Below are 17,844 nucleotides of genomic sequence, written 5' to 3' on the forward strand. Positions count from 1 at the left end.
TTCAATAAGAAGTATAGTTTTAACAAGTAAAAAATTCATCATTTATTCAAGAAAGGTAGTCTGCAAAGATTAAGAAAGTTGATTGAAAAATGATTTTAAATTTTTGATCACCGAAGGTAAAGAACTTAAATTCAAAAATGATTCCAAATTGTGATTGAAAATTTGTTCTCAGTTATTGATCATCAAAAGCAAACAAGTTTTATTATTCTCTATGTTCATTTTTATAAAATCTTAAAATTTATTCATCAAAGTTATTCGAAAATGATTTCAAAAAGTGATCGAAAAATGATTGCCAGTTTTTGATCATTAAAAGTAATCTTATTTATATTAGTTGTAGCCGGTCAATAAATTATTGTAAATATTTTTGTATTGTGATAGGCTTTTCTTGACCATAATGTTGCTTTTAGTGCAAGTAAAACTCCACTATTACGTCCCAACGTTTCGCTAAGCACCTTAGCTTCCTCAGGGGCAAAACTGCATTTATTTAAATATTTTTTCAATTTACCAACGTAATTTGACATGAAATTATAAAAATGGTTGTTTAAAATTTCAACAATGTCCAAAAATTAAAACCAAACAAAAAACAATAAACGAAAATGGACTTACATACATATACATATATGTTAAATTTTCTATTACAAAAAGATATCGCTAATACCATCTATATGTGGTACAATTGTCAAACTAAACAACAGAATTTAAGGCATAACAAATAAGCCGCGGAAATGCAATCCGTGTCTTCTTTTATGTTTACTGTTTTGTTCCTTTTCTCCATTATTCGTAAGCTCTCTATAGTGTATCTGATTTTTGTTCGTTTCTCTTTGTCTAATATTTTGACATTTTTCATATCAGCTGAGTGACCGCTTGTTGTGGTGTGTTGCGATAGCGCTGTGTTGATTTTCTTTTTCCTTATGTCTGCTTCATGTTCATTTAGGCGGACTCCTAGACTTCGCTTAGTCGTACCTATGTATATTTTATCGCAGCTTTCGTTTTCTTTACCTTTGCATGGTATTTCATAGACAATGTTATTTTGTTGTGAAGTTTTGAGAGGGGTTTTGGTTTTTGTGAAGATACTAGATAATGTATTATTCGATGTGTATGCTAAACATATGTTATTGTTGTTAGACGTAATGTGTTTGTAGAAGTATTCGGTTAATCTAGGTATGTACTTAACACTGTAATACTGTTTGGGTTGATCAGTTGTGGTTCTTGTTGTATTTGTATTGATATTATTTTCAACATTTGACATTTTCTCTCGAATTAGGCTGTCTATAAGTGTTTTTGGAAAGTTATTGATTGTAAGAATTTGTGTAATTTTTCTTATGTTTGCTTCGCAGAAGTTTTGATGGCTAATAGTTAAGACTTTGTTGATAAGATTTTTTGCGGTATTTATTTTGTATTTGAAGGGTTGGGCTGATAAGAAGTTTATCAGGCGGCCAGACGAGGTAGGTTTTGTGTGCCAATCTAATGTTAGAATGTTATTATATCTATGAACCCGTGTATCTAAAAAGGGTATGCTAAAATTCGTTTCGGTTTCAAGAGTGAACTTTAATTTATTGTGGTACTTATTTAGTGTATCTAGGATAGTATCCACATCATCTCTTTTCACTATCGCGAAGATATCGTCTACATATTTAACCAGTAATTTTATCTCGATGTTGTGTAGTGTTTTTAGTTTAGATATGGAGTCGTTGAGTAAGTCGTCCATGACTATATCTGCGATGGTTGGTGACAGAGGGTTGCCCATGGGCATCAGTTGTTTTCTTTAAGACAGAATTCTAGCATTTGTTGGAAATTTCTCTTTTGTATGTACCAACAAATATGCGCTATTGGTATCAACATAAACAACGTCTTTTTTGTAAACAAAACCAACATTGAATTTCCGGACGAAGTTAGATGGCTACTTTCCCTAGGTAGGAAATTCTCAATACCTACTACAAAAACAAACTTCACACCGATAAATATCATAGCCGAAATGGAACAGGTAATACAAAATATAAAAGACAACAAAGCTAAGGATGTTGCCCGTAACAAATTAAGTAATAGGGTATTGCAGTTTAAACGAAATGCCCGACACAATGAAAAAGAAAAATTCATCCTTCATGCCTTCAACAATGCAAAAACCTTTTTAAATCAACACAAAAATATAGTGATAACCGACGCAGACAAAGGCAATAAAACAGTGGCACTATATAAAGATGATTACATGACAAAGATGAACACAATACAAGACGACAAAAGTACGTATAAAACGATGAGGAGTGACCCCACGAATGAGCTCCAAAAAAAGAATAACAAAATAGTAGAAGAGCTTCACAAAAACAAACAAATCAATTCAAAAGAAAAACAACTATTAGCATGTTCCACTGCAATTGCCCCAAGAATTTATGGGCTTCCTAAAATACACAAACGTGATATTCCACTTCGTCCAATTGTATCATCAATTAACGCTCCATGCTACAACATGTCTAGGTATGTAGGAAATATACTTAAAAATTTAGTATCTAATGAGCACAACATTAAAAATTCCTTCGAGTTTAAAGAACGGCTGAATACCATAAAGGTCAATGACGAAGATATATTAGTTTCCTTTGATGTAGTATCACTATTTACGAACATTCCAACTATTCTTGCTACAAAAATAATTTTAAAAAAGTGGGGGGAAATAGGAAAAACAACAAACTTACAAAAGAGAAATTTCCAACAAATGCTAGAATTCTGTCTTAAAGAGAACAACTACTTCGTTTGGGGTGAAAAACTGTATGCCCAAACATTTGGGATGCCCATGGGCAACTCTCTGTCACCAACCATCGCAGATATAGTCATGGACGACTTACTCAACGACTCCATATCTAAACTAAAAACACTACACAACATCGAGATAAAATTACTGGTTAAATATGTAGACGATATCTTCGCGATAGTGAAAAGAGATGATGTGGATACTATCCTAGATACACTAAATAAGTACCACAATAAATTAAAGTTCACTCTTGAAACCGAAACGAATTTTAGCACACCCTTTTTAGATACACGGGTTCATAGATATAATAACATTCTGACATTAGATTGGCACACAAACCTACCTCGTCTGGCCGCCTGATAAACTTCTTATCAGCCCAACCCTTCAAATACAAAATAAATACCGCAAAAAATCTTATCAACAAAGTCTTAACTATTAGCCATCAAAACTTCTGGGAAGCAAACATAAGAAAAATTTAACAAATTCTTACAATCAATAACTTTCCAAAAACACTTATAGACAGCCTAATTCGAGAGAAAATGTCAAATGTTGAAAATAATATCAATACAAATACAACAAGAACCACAACTGATCAACCCAAACAGTATTACAGTGTTAAGTACATACCTAGATTAACCGAATACTTCTACAAACACATTACGTCTAACAACAATAACATATGTTTAGCATACACATCGAATAATACATTATCTAATATCTTCACAAAAACCAAAACCCCTCTAAAAACTTCACAACAAAATAACATTGTCTATGAAATACCATGCAAAGGTAAAGAAAACGAAAGCTGCGATAAAATATACATAGGCACGACTAAGCGAAGTATAGGAGTCCGCCTAAATGAACATGAAGCAGACATAAGGAAAAGAAAATCAACACAGCGCTATCGCAACACACCACAACAAGCGGTCACTCAGCTGATATGAAAAATGTCAAAATATTAGACAAAGAGAAACGAACAAAAATCAGATACACTATAGAGAGCTTACGAATAATGGAGAAAAGGAACAAAACAGGAAACATAAAAGAAGACACGGATTGCATTTCCGCGGCTTATTTGTTATGCCTTTAAATTCTGTTGTTTAGTTTGGCAATTGTACCACATATAGATGGTATTAGCGATATCTTTTTGTAATACAAAATTTAACATATATGTATATGTATGTAAGTCCATTTTTGTTTGGTTTTAATTTTTGGACATTGTTGAAATTTTAAACAACCATTTTTATAATTTCATGTCAAATTACGTTGGTAAATTGAAAAAATATTTAAATAAATGCAGTTTTGCCCCTGAGGAAGCTAAGGTGCTTAGCGAAACGTTGGGACGTAATAGTGGAGTTTTACTTGCACTAAAAGCAACATTATGGTCAAGAAAAGCCTATCATAATACAAAAATAATCTTATTTTATTATTTATTTTGTTCAACTGTATGAAAACTCAGTATTTATTCGCAAGGAGTAATCAAATTGTATTGATATGAAGGAAAGTTCAAAAATTTATCATCTAAATGCTGTGTGGGTTTTGGGAGCATCTCAGATAAGATATCTGCATGTGTTTGTGCGTCTCTTCTCCGCTGTGTGTACGTACATCTGGGTAGACATAATGATTGATTTATTGATGTGCATACCAGTCACTGCTTAGCATCGGCTTAGAGATGATAGTTTCCCTTAGTGTTGCTAATATTCGTCATAATATTACAAAATTAAAAATATTAAAATATAACAAAAGTAGAATAAAAAAATATGAAATTAAATGAAATAAAACAATATCAAACAAATAAATTTAAAATAAAATAAAAAACAAAATAACTAAATCGTTTCCACGCAAAAAAATAAAAATATTGTCTTATAGATAGGTTTCGGCACTTAATATTAGCTGGGTTTTTTTTTACTTCTATATACGTTTACGCTTAAACTTTATATGGACTGCTAAGCGACAAACTTTAAATACACCTCTGAAATTGCTGCGCATAAAATTTGTCCTACTAAATTTCAATACGCATTATACTCAGATGTAACTGAAATATGTGTCTTTGTTTCACCCTTTGCACTAATTATATATATTCTATGTGTGTCCACAATTCATAGCAACTGATTCAGCTAAAATTCAATTAGACCTTAATAATTTATACTTGTGGTGCCTGAAGTCGCACCTTTCGCTTAATATCAGCAAATGTTTTCATGTTTCTTTTTCAAAATCTAATAATCTTACAGTATTTCAGCTCATACTCTGCAGATATCCAGTGAAATAAAGGATTTTGATGTTAGTTTTGATGCCAAGCTCTCTTTCAACAGCCACATTGATTTTATAGTATCGAAGTCATATGCTATGCTAGGTTTTCTTAGAAGAAATAGTTCTGATTTCTCAAATCCCTATACATTAAGGTTGCTTTACACCACTTTTGTACGTCCCTATCTGGAGTATGCAGCCTTTATATGGCGTCCATTTCATCAATTTAGAATAGACAGGATAGAACGTGTTCAAAAAGTGTTTCTTAAATACGCTTTGCTTTGCCTTCGCTTCACGGAACCAGTTACCTCCTACAGGTCTCGATAATTGTTAATAAATCTTAAATCTTTAGAAAAAGGTCTGTCCTCTCGTTAACTTTTGTTTTTGGCATTATACAAGGAACTGTTGGCTGTGCTTACCTTCTGGAGCGCATTTATCTTAATGTCCCGCAAGGGACACTGCGATTTTCAAATATTTTTTATTGCGAAAACTTTAAGATAAATTATCTTCGGAACGCCCCTTTGTCAAGGGCTGTTAATGAATTCAATATAATCTCTAATTCTATCGATCTTGATTTTTCGGTATCGAAATCATATTTTCTTTATACTTTAAATTTAATGTAATCTATTAATTTGCTAAATTTTATTTACTCATAGTCTGTAAGAATATCTTTCATGTTCGTAGACTAATTCAAATAAATAAATAAATAAATTTAAATTGTATTTAAAAATTGAAAACACTATCTAGCTTCAACTAATTCAATATGACATATGGATAAAACCAATGAACGCTCAGTAGTAATTATATCAAGTGTAAAAGTAATTTTATACTTATGACCCTATAATTCTTTAGATCTTTAAAAAGGTGAAAGTGGTGTGGCAAATTTCATAATATACCTTTATATAAGCTGTGCTTTTTTTCACATCTATATACGTTTACGCTTAAACTTTATATGGACTGCTAACGAACAAACTTTAAATACACCTCTGAAATTGCTACGCATAAAATTAGTACTACTAAAATTCAATACGCATTATACTCAGATGTAACTGAAATATGTATATATGTTTCACCCTCTGCACTAATTCTATGTATTCTATGCGCGTCCACTATTTATCACAACTAATTCAGCTGTATGTTATACACAGAAATACAACAGAGGGTTGTGTCTCCGCTTTTCGGTACACCCTGTGCTGTAGCTAGTTGTTTAACCACTGCCGCTAGATGGGTCTCCTAAGCATTATATAAACGAATATAGGCTTTTTTTTCACGCGCAAACGAAACGTATAAGCGTGCAAAAAACAACAAGGCTATAGTAGAACTTTCACTTTTTATATTATCTGTTCTATAGATTCCGGGACTTTGCTCAGTAAAAAATGGCTTCAAATCTAGTTTTTCTCATATGAAATGTATCTTGTTTTGTTTCCTTTTGGTGGTTTATGATCGCATAGAGGAATCGAGTTTAATATAGACTTTTTTTTTTAAAAATTATCAGATTCCTGAAATCTAAAAGCAGTAAAATGAAATTGACTGCTTTTTTTAATTTTTTCATATAATAGTTTGACTTAAACTGCCTTTATGCTTTGAAATAATTTTTTCAGTAAAATTTTGTTTTGTTTTTTTTTATGTTAAAATATAACGTTTTTATGTATAACCAATTTTCACAGAATAAAAGTAGTAATATTTATTTTATACTGATTTCTTGCCTTGATTAATTCACTGCTTTTTTGGTTGGGCAATTTAGAATATATAAGACGGCCACCGTGGTGTGATGGTAGCGTGCTCCGTCTATCACACCGTATGCCCTGGGTTCGCACCCCGGGCAAAGCAACATCAAAATTTTAGAAATAAGGTTTTTCAATTGGAAGAAAATTTTTCTAAGCGGGGTCGCTCCTCGGCAGTGTTTGGCAAGCGCTCCGGGTGTATTTCTGCCATGAAAAGCTCTCTGCCTTGCAGATGCCGTTCGGAGTCGGCATAAAACATGTAGGTCCCGTCCGGCCAATTTGTAGGGAAAATCAAGAGGAGCACGACGCAAATTAGAAGAGGAGCTCGGCCTTAGATCTCTTCGGAGGTTATCGCGCGTTACATTTATTTTCATTTATAATTTAGAATATTCGAAACTCAAAACAAATTTTAAATCATGTTTTATTATTAAATTATGATTTAAATAAAGACCTGCGGCCTTATTCTTTAACTTGATTTGAACGGAAATGCGATTCGAACACTTAAATTACATACATTTTTTTCAAATCGGGTTCATAACAAGGCCGCTGAGCAAAATCTCCACATCATTTTTAATACCATTAGTCGAACAAAAATCTACCAATTATACTAACAAAATGTCGTAAAGACATTTATGATGGCAATGCTTTGATATCCTCTTACGGAGACGATATTTACATGTATAATTTTAAATGCTCGTGCCATTTCTCTTTAAATTTATCCTTATTATGTTTGAGAGCACACAGCTGGGTATATATTGTTTGGCAACCCGTAACCTAGAATTTATTACTTACCTTGGATTTCTTTTGTTTCCCTTTCAATTCAATTTCAAATCTCAGAAAAGCAGAGAAATCAAAATAATTTTTTTAAATAACGCCTAATTATGGCATGAACTGCTGCTGTCGGCAAAGTTTTTAGGGCTCCCGTTATGTTAATAATAGCTAATCTGCATACCCCTCAAGTTTTTTTGGTAAACGTACTATTTTGTGTGGCTGTCCACCCAACAAGGACCCCATAGTAAAATATGGGTTTGACAATTGCCACTGTAAATACCTAATGAGAGAGTTCGAGTGATAGGCCCCCCCGTGTCAAAAAATTAAAAAACAAATATCGCCATAGTAAATGGGTATTTATGTCTTTAAGCTAAGAAAAATACGAAGAAAACTTCAATAAGTTTGAGATGTATTCACTCATTTAAGAGTTATTCAAAGTTGAAATGGATGATTTTTTTACTTTTTAACATTACTTATGTAGGCACGGGTGCGCGTTATGTGAACTCCATGGCTACACTTACGCTAAAGGTCGTATTATTGATGACACTGTCCTGGGATATGTCGCCAAGTATCTATTCGGCGAAGTGCAAGCATTCGAAGAAGGTGTGGCGTACATTGTCCAATTTTCCACAATACGGACAGTTCAGGTTTTCAATTCAATTCATTCTGTACAAATATAACCGGACACGGCCGATTAGAAATTGATTCAGGAAAATTTCGACCTCCGTGTGGTCGCCTCAACCATGGGTTCAGTTCAGGAATTTTTTCCCTTTCCGCATCGCTACTGTTCTTGCCCGAGTCGAATTGATTCTTCTCGCGCCTGTATGGCAACAGCAGCTCTACTCGTTTCCGATAATGTCGTATATTGCCTTTCTTTCCTTAGCGAGAAGGTATATCGGTGTGTTTAACGGCAACGACCAGAACAACTACAGCCGAGATCATGCGGTAAGCCGAAGCTGCTTTGGCGAGAGCGATTCGGGTCTTCCGGTATATCATTGCGTCCGCCCAGATTCCTGCATGGTATAACAGTATAAACAATTGATGCAAGCAGCTTTCAGCTACATGGTTTCGGATCGCCTGTGCTTCTATTAATCTACTCAAATCATGATAATGAGGATACCCCTCTTTGTAATTATGGCGATCTCCGTTTTTGATGTTGCCAGTTGAAGACCGTGATCAGCCATCCATCTATTTTCACTGTCCACGACCTGGTTTAGTTCATATGCCACGTCGTCCACGAAAGCAACTAGGAATGTACTTTCTGGCATGTCCGATCGAAGAAGACTGTCGTTAGAAATGTTGCAGAGATCTGGGCCTAGTACCGAATCCTAGGCTGCTCCGCCTGATATCTTAACCTTTCTTTGGCCTTGGGTGGTTTAGTACGTTATATAGCGGTCCCTCAGAAATAGGGTTCTAACGCCTCAAGCATGTCGCCCGGCCTGGCTGAGTTGAAGGCACTCTTGCAAATAGCGTGACCAGCAGGACTACCGGACTTGCTCGATTTTTTTGACTGCGTTTATCACTTATGCAATGGCGTCTATTGTAGAATAGCCCCTCTGGAGACAGTCCTTCAGCATTCTCTATTGCTCTCGTGAGGCGTTGCTTTAGGAGGCTATCCATCAGTTTTCCTGCGGTGTCCAGCATACATACTTAAAGCACAATATATTTGATGTAGCTATAAAGACACTCCCCTAAGGTTTTGCGGAGTGTTATCGATTTTGATGGTCCTTTTCCGGAGTTTCTCATAGAACTTAGGGTAGCCACAGCTTCGCCTGCTTAATAAGCAGGATTCATCACGGGTAGGTTAAGTTGGCAATTGGGTTGGAGAAGCTATAAATTGCACTGGCAACTTCTTGAAAGAGTTGCGCTACACAATCCCCAGAATCACAGCACAATATAGTCGTGGTACGGTGCAGTTCGTTGACTATGACTTTAACGCTATGATATACAGACTGATTCCGCAATTATTGGCGATATTTGTAGGATCTACGGAAAGTACCACCATTTGTTCCTATGTTAAGTTTACACAGACTTGTTTCACCTGAACATGTATGTATGTATGTATGTATTTGCAACCGTTTGCTGAAAATATCGTAATCATCAGGGTCGGTGGTAACATATTGTTACTGCTACGTGTTTAGTAAGTTAGTTTATGAATAGAAAATAGTACACATTTGAACGTGCTTAACATACATACATTAAAATTTATTTATAATAAGTATCCTTAAGAGAAGTTTTCAATAATTAATTGAAAAAATATAAAAAAAAATTTCATTTGATGTTACATCTCGATTTTTGATGGCTCCGCAGCTAAATGTGTGTTGTTGTCCTGCATGAAAATGTTTAGTTTTGATCGCAATTATACATTTATTATATTAAATGGTTTATCTTTACTTGTTCTATTGCAGACGAACTGGTGGGGGTATGGGTCTAAGTTCTAGCCGCTTAACTGGCACGCCATCATCGTCAAAACGAGGCGATGATAGTTCTTCGGTGCAAGATGAATCATTGGACGGCGAAGATTCGGGAAATTAACGCATTAATAAAAAATTATATTTTAATGGAATCAATATACGAAACACATTTATTAATTTCTGTTATTTTTTACAAATTCGAACACTCCATTTATCTGCCGTTAATTGCTTGTTAGCAGCAACTAAAACAGTTATAAAAAGTATCGAAAACGAGTATGAGTACTTTTCACACATATACACACATCTATTCCATGATATACATACATAGTACATACACACAAATTGGAAATTTATAAATTAATTATCGAATTAAACGCAGTGTATTCTTTTTATACGTCACCGTGGGTTTTTATACATACATACATTTCCTTTTAAGAATAGACGTACAGTAAGTGAGAATGCATATATACTTATATAACTATAAATACATAAATAATACATACAGCATACTTTATAACATATACTTAACATACATAAATGCATATGGGTAAACATTTTTATACGATACGAATTTGATATTGATGAAGCTGAGCCTATAAAAGAGTATTCGATTTACGGAAAATTGCATTTATATTACATTTAAGGAAAAAATAAATAAATTAAGTAAAAATATGATAACACAGCAATTGTAATATTTATTACCGCGCGCTATGCACGTACTGCATTCATTATATTGCGATTTATCCGAATACTTTTCTGCTTAAAAAATGTTTTCTTAATTTGTGAAAAGGCAGATTGAGCGAGCGGGTTAAATACAGGGCCCGTATTAGGTTTTACGATCAGTGAAGCCCTTTTCATACAACTGTCAAACTATTTCTAAATCCAAGAATAAGTTATGGATGTAACTAGCACCGTTTGTCACTAGTTCACATGTGTCGTAAATCCGATCCACCATTTCAGAGCTATTGTGATTTAAAAAATGAGTTTCGATCACGGATCGTAAAACGTAATACGGACCCAGTATTACAAACCTCTGAAGATCCTGGCAGTTTCAACAGGGGGGACCATAGGGCGATTGGTGTTAGAGGCGTAGGTTCTACATTACAATTGAAAATATGGTTGGTGTCATGTGGGGACACATCGCATGCAAGGCCTGTATTACGTTACGATCCGTGATCGAAACTCACTTTTTGAATCACAATAGCTCTGAAATGGTGGATCGGATTAATAGCATATTAAAACTAGCGGCAAATAGTTCACGTTAGATGCATAACTTATTATAATTTTTAGAAAAAATTTGACAGTTGCATAGTTAAATGATTTTCAGTCACTGATCTTTACACGTAATGCGCCCAGGACATACATTACGTGCCTATGTCGGGGTTGATTCTGGACAAGTAAGAGTTTAACCTGTTACAGTATCCAGAATGAAGTTGGACCGGAGAGATAACTGTTTATTTTAGTAACTAATTCATCTCTTGCCAGGTCGAGCAGTCGTCGGCATAGGAAATGAGGTACCCCCCATTTAATTCTACTGAGGTTTCGCTCCTAAATTGAACCGACGCTTGCCGACCATTCATATAATTTGCGTTCAATATTTTTAGACAAGGGCGAAGTGGCGAGCCTTCTAAATGTATTGCAGTAGCGTGCCGTAGTTGACTGTGTCTTTTTTTTTTGTGCGGGAGGGCTGAAAAATGCCTAATGCACCATAATTGCTGCCGTCGCAGCAACCATGTGTCCGTAGACTAAAAAACAGCCCTGTTTTGGAACCGTCGCCCACCCCGGTACCACTTTCGCATTACTTCAGGGTGGCGTTCCATACTTATCATTTTTTAAGAGCCTACTGTTGTCCCTACGTCCAGGTTCCCGCTATTTGCTCTGAGCGTCGATTTAATCGCCACTGCTTCGCATGCGCATTTCTCTGCGCTCCCTCAGCATCCGTCAAGCGTGTCATGACTATAAATGCCATTTTACTCACTGCATTTCAGCACTCTTTCCTGTTGCACATTTGTGTTACTAAATTTCTCGTGGTAGGTTCCCCCCAAAGACACTATGCAATGCGAGTCTTTCCTCGTGGAAACGGAGGCAGTGGAACATGAAGTGTTCTGCGTTTTCTAACTCCTTGTACGCATTGGGCAAAGAGGATCTTCCTCTATCCTATGCTTCCGTAAATACTATTTGAAACCGCCATGTCCACTCAGTATCTGCGTGATATGGTAGTTCAGTTCGCCGTGCTTCCGCTTATTCCATTGAGCTACGTTCCAAACTAGCGTGAAGGTCCAACGCCCTTTACTCGATGCGTCCCACCGTTCTTGCCAATTAGCTATTCACCCCTATTCTGCATTTCGATTACGTTCCCGTTCTACGCTCCGCTTCAATCGAAGTTTGGTATTCTGCATTACGACGGAATTGTAAAGAGAAGAGGAAGAGCAAATGATTTTTCAAAATCAGCTGTTGGTACGGAATGTGTGAACATTGGAACAAAATAAATTAAAGAAAATTTGTAAAAAATACTGAAAAACTTTTATATTTTATTATCCACGTCATTTTGTACAAAAAAAGCAATAGAATATATTGCCGCAGTGTTATATTTTTTTGAGTGAAGTGCTTTCATAATTGTAAGTGTGTTTTTGTCGTTCTTTTGGCCAATTCCCTGCCGTGGCCACCAAGTTTTGTTAAAACGGATTCCTGTACGAATATAGTTGACATTTTCTGAATTTTAAGGATGCTAATTTCATTGCACTGCCCTAAAATACTTTATGAAGATTTATTTATTCTTTCCGCAAGGATTGTTTACGTTTTCGCTTCACCTTCCTCTACTCCGGCAGCTTGCTTTGGCATATATCTGGACCCAACGAACAGACACAAATTATAGCTGTCTATTATAATGGAATCAATAGCCGCGGCATTATTTATGGAGTTGGAAAGCAACGCATACGAAAAATGCCAGGCGAGAATGGAAAGGCAAATATTGCGAGATTTGTGTAATCCATTTGAGATGAGTGACGAATTGTAAGAAATTGAACTTAAAAGTGGTATAGTTTATTGACTTATTTTCTTATTTAGGTTCAAAAATAACTTTCGACTTAACAAGGATGCTTTCAAGAAAGGACTTCGACATCGACATGTTATTTTTGACCTGGAAACATATAAAAAACAATCATCATCAAGCCTTCTACATTTCTTAACAAGTTTTACTTACATTTTTGTTAAAATTCTGTTATAAATTAATAAAAAAATAAAAATAAAATATTTTTCCGCCAACTAATTTGCAACTTAGAAAAACGGAACTACGATCGAAATGCAGAATACAAAAAATCGAACGATTCGAAGTTGGATCGAAAGAGATTGGAACACAGAATACCAAAATTGCCAAATCGAAAAAATTCCAATCCAAGTCGAAATGCAGAATAGGGCTGATTGTTTATGCCCTTGCTCTTTTCAGATGGTCGCTCGATATTTGTATTATACAGATCGGGCATTTCGCTTGCCAGTAAGTCCACTGGGATTTTCCGGGTTAGAACCAGGATCGCGTCGTCGGACACAGTACGATAAGCACTTGCTATTCTTAAAGCAGCAAGTCGGTGCGCTGCTAATATATCTATTTGATGGGTCCGTTTAGATCCATACCACGCTGGTGCTGCGTATAGTATTATTGAGCTGGATACTGTAGACAATAGCTGACGTGTAGCTTTGCAAGGACCACCAATGTTAGGCATTATTCGCATAAGTGCTCCATTAACTTTGGTAACTTTCTCTCCCACCGCTTTGAAGTCCTATTTGAAAGTTAACTTGGAGTCAACGTGCACTCCTAAGTATTTTAGAGACTCCTTTGAAGTGATTTGATGATCCCCGACAGTTAAGACTAACTCGTTCCCAGTCCCCTATTGGTCAGCCATTCCTTTATTCTTCCTACGGCGTCATTACATAATGCTTGCAGCACGTCCAGTTTCTTGGCCACTACTACCACTGCAATATCAGCATATCCCACAATTTGCGTGTTTTCTGGTAGATCAATCTTTAGCATCCCATCATACTTTACATCCCAAAGCGTTGGACCAAGAACAGATCCCTCTGGGACGTCTCCAGTGAGTTTATACTCTTGCTCCTTGATCCATGTCAAAAACAAGTACTCTGTCTTTAAGATAGCTACCTATTATTCTGCGTAAGAAAGCTGGTGTGCGGAAGCTTCGCAGCACTGACATTATCTGCATCCAGTTCGCAGTGTTAAAAGCATTCTTGATATCCAACGTAATCAGTTCACAGAACTTCCTTTTATTTTGGCCTCCAGAGATAGCTTCTCTAGCTATATTGACGACTGTTTGTACTGCATCCACGGTGGATCTTAATTTGCGAAATCCCCATCGATTATTCGATAAGCCACCTGGGCTTTCTAGAGTCAGCTGTAGGCACTCGCTAATTATACGCTCGACTTTGACTGTGTCAAAAGCATTTGACAGATCCAGTGCCACGAGCGCCGTCCGTGATATCGGTCGATATGACTGGCCTTCGTTAGCTGGTTTCCCTTGCCATTTTCAATTGTTCATGAATAACAAAGGACTTCAACGGCAGGTTGAAAACACGCATTAGGTAGCTTATTCCCTCGGCGCCAAGGTTTTTTAGCATTGGCATTGCGTGATCTTATATTTGTGTGAAATTAAGAGAAGTGTATTTCTTACGCATATGTGAATGCAATTTAATACGATTTAAAACATTTTAGCTTCCATTCAGTGCTTTTAAAGACCAACAACAAACGGAATTTTTTCTACAAAAGCTCTTGATTGCACAATATTAGACTGAAGATGCGAAAAAATATCTTTTGTTGCTACATTTTAAACACCAACACTTTTTTAAATATAATTTAATGATAAACAACTAAAACATCGGGTTGTAAAAAGGGTTACAACACGCGATTCGCCTTTATTCATGTCTAAACTACAATCGTATTATTAAAAATGGTGAAGCTAAAAGTTGACCTAGTCATAACGCCATAGTCATAACTATATTTTCACTTATCCATATCTACTGGCAAAGGTTATTGGCGTTAACCTAAAAAATGTGACATTTTCATAAAAAAGGACAAAAAGCAAAAAGTGACTAATAAAATAAAACAAAACATAAAATATCCAAAAAGTTAGTAAATTCGCCAACTAAAATATTTATAGGTTACGGATTTGACGAAAAATCAAAAACAAATTGGTTGGCTATGTTATGGTTATAACTAGGACTTAATGGTATGGCATCATTGACCAATTACTGTCTCCTGATGGAGGAACACGAAACTGAATCGATCACGAAGTGATCGACTGCTAACATAGTTCCAATGTCCTGGATGTGGGCACTCTACGAGGTCCAAATATCGACTCGGAGCACTACCGTGTGGCAGCAAAGAAAGTGCGCGCTATGACAAGGAAAGTTTGCCGTCGAAAAGCTGGTCACGAAACAACTGATGAGTACTCCACTCGGCTTTCACACCTGCTCACCGAAAGCAGTCCTCGACCTGACGATGTGACCCACCGCTGCTGACACCACAGGTTTTCATCGACCCCGCAAAAGCGACTAGTACAATGAGGAATGTCGGGCTACCTTGGAAAAGGACGCTGCTTATAGTGCCACGCTGCATCCGGTGTGGCAACGCGCGGTTATTGGACCGTTATCGTGAGGCGAAGAAGGAAACGAGCTATTTAGAAGGCAAAACGTGAGGGCTAATGGCGTGAGTTCAAGGAGCTACCCCAATCGCCGATGATGGAAAACACGTCGCTTCCCACGGCAGCCGATTCTATGTACCGGAGCGACTCGGGATTTTTTCCCCCGTCCAAAGGCTGTAATTTCTGTGTAACCCCATGCTTCCCTGCTCCGGGAAAGTATTGAACCTAACCCCGATCCCAGGCGGTGGTTTTGCTGAATATGTCGGAAAAGGATTTATCTCAGACGGTCATACTATTGCCAGTGTGTCACGTGTAAAACATAGTTGCATCGTTCGGGCTGTTATGGGTTAGAACCCAACATTCGTCACCTCCGAAATTTCTACAAAACCTTTTTGGCACCCTGCTGTTGGACGTCCCGCGGTTCACTCTCAAGTGTACCTACCTGCCCAGCAGACCACATCAACTGTCCGCTGTTGCTCGCCTCCAGCTAACGCTGCCGCTGCAGCCCATCACTACAATCTACGTAGCATGGACAGCAGCAATACCGAGCATCAGCTTTCACCCCGTCCCACCCGTCCTTTTCCTACACACGCACTCGCGTAAGAAGGAGTCATCAACTCCTAGTCCCCTACACCATGTGCTCCGTATGCCAGCTTCGTATAGCCGCAATTCAAGAAACAAAGCTAACTGCCAGATCTGACCTCCGAGCTTGCGATGGCTACAACATTCATAGGAAAGATCGCACAAGGAGTAATGGTGGTGGCCTTGGCTTTATCACCCATGACACCCTGCAATATAGTATATTTCAACCCAACATCAGCCGCAGTGATACTACCTTAGAAAGTCAATACATAACCATCCGGTTAGACGATGTTGACCTAGAAATAATTAACATGTATGTATATCCCTTCTGCCACCTGCTGTCCAAGGGCCTATGGCCCTGATATCAGTACGCTACTCTGTGGCGATTTCAACGCTCACCACGACCTCGAGCATTCCAGCTTACCAGTCGACAGCAGATGCAGGCAGCTAGCAGAGCAAATAGACAATATGACTATCTGCACGATAAACGGCGATGCCCCCCGCCAGAATTGCAGGTAGTTGTCACAGCTCGCTAGATTTTTCCATCAGCGCAGAGCTTATAAACTGCGCTTACTTTAACATCTGACCATCTGCCCATACTCCTTTCAATACAGCGACCTGCTAATTTTACCACCTCTGAAAAGCGGACTTTTAATAATTTTAAAAAAGCTAACTGGGAGGGCTGCACAACCTTCACAAATCAATCTTTTGCTGCTCTCCCCATTCCGGCTGATGACCGACAAGGCGAGCATGCATTCCGCACAGTCAGCTTCTGCACGCCTTATTCGGCCGTTAGAATAACAGAAAGCATACCACATTTCCCGGCTGAAGTGCAAACTTAGCAAAAGAATCTGACCTGGCGTAAAAATTCGACTCTAGAGACTGAACGTGGATATTATGCAGCTGGTAAATGAACACAAACGTGCCAAATGTGAAGGGCATCTAAAGAACTGCAGCCTCTCTGCTGCTGTTGGTAAATTGTGGACAACCATCAAATTCCTGTCCAATCCAACAAAACGCAATGATAAAGTATCCTCAGCCTTCGGCGACAAAACTTTATCTGATTCGAAGAAATGCGCGAGCGCCTTTTGCCGACAATTTATAAGGGATTCTTCAGCAGACAAGGCCAGACGTGCACACAGACGGTCATATAAATACAAACAAGACGTGCAACCCCCACAGAGGCTGAAGAAGCCATCCACAAGGCCAAGCCCTGTAAATAGGCCCAGATGGAATAGCCATGCCAATGCTAAAACACCTTGGCGCTGAGGGAATAAACTATCTAACGCACGTTTTCCACATGTCGCTGAAGTCCTTTGTCATTCCCGAACAAGAGAAAATGGCAAGGATAATTGCACTGCTAAAGCCTGGTAAACCAGCTAACTAAGGGGAGCCATATCGACCAGTATAACTCCTTTCGGCATTTCTCGGCAGCTTCGTCTAGCCATCCACCAACATGGCTCCCGCAAAATGCCCCGCACCACCACCGCGCTAAACGCCATAAACACTGAGATAAATTACGGACTAAATCAGGAAAAACCCAATACCAGGACGGTGCTCGTGGTCCTTGACCTGTCAAAAGCTCTTGAAACAACCACGGCACGATTTTCCAAGACTTAGAAGACTCACACCTTCCCCCTTGTCTAAAAAGATGGACCGGAAATTATCTGAACGGTCGGGAAGTGTCGGTTTAATTTAGGAACGAAATCTCAAAG

The 17,844-nt window shown here is 37.5% G+C and overlaps 1 protein-coding gene across 4 annotated transcripts in view; it reads left to right on the forward strand.

Annotated features, from left to right (window-relative positions):
• Positions 1-10,581, forward strand: part of zip (myosin heavy chain 10) — a 242,554-nt gene extending 231,973 nt beyond the window's left edge. For all 4 annotated transcript variants that reach the window (XM_067773456.1, XM_067773457.1, XM_067773455.1 and 1 more), the window contains exon 13: positions 9,894-10,581. In XM_067773456.1, the coding sequence (XP_067629557.1) occupies positions 9,894-10,020 (127 nt within the window). In that variant the 3' untranslated portion in view covers positions 10,021-10,581. The remainder of the gene's footprint in view (positions 1-9,893) is intronic.
• The last annotated feature ends 7,263 nt before the right edge of the window (positions 10,582-17,844 follow it).

Source organism: Eurosta solidaginis, chromosome 3 (assembly GCF_040869045.1).
Source record: "Eurosta solidaginis isolate ZX-2024a chromosome 3, ASM4086904v1, whole genome shotgun sequence".
In the NCBI taxonomy this organism is placed as follows: Eukaryota; Metazoa; Arthropoda; class Insecta; order Diptera; family Tephritidae; genus Eurosta; species Eurosta solidaginis.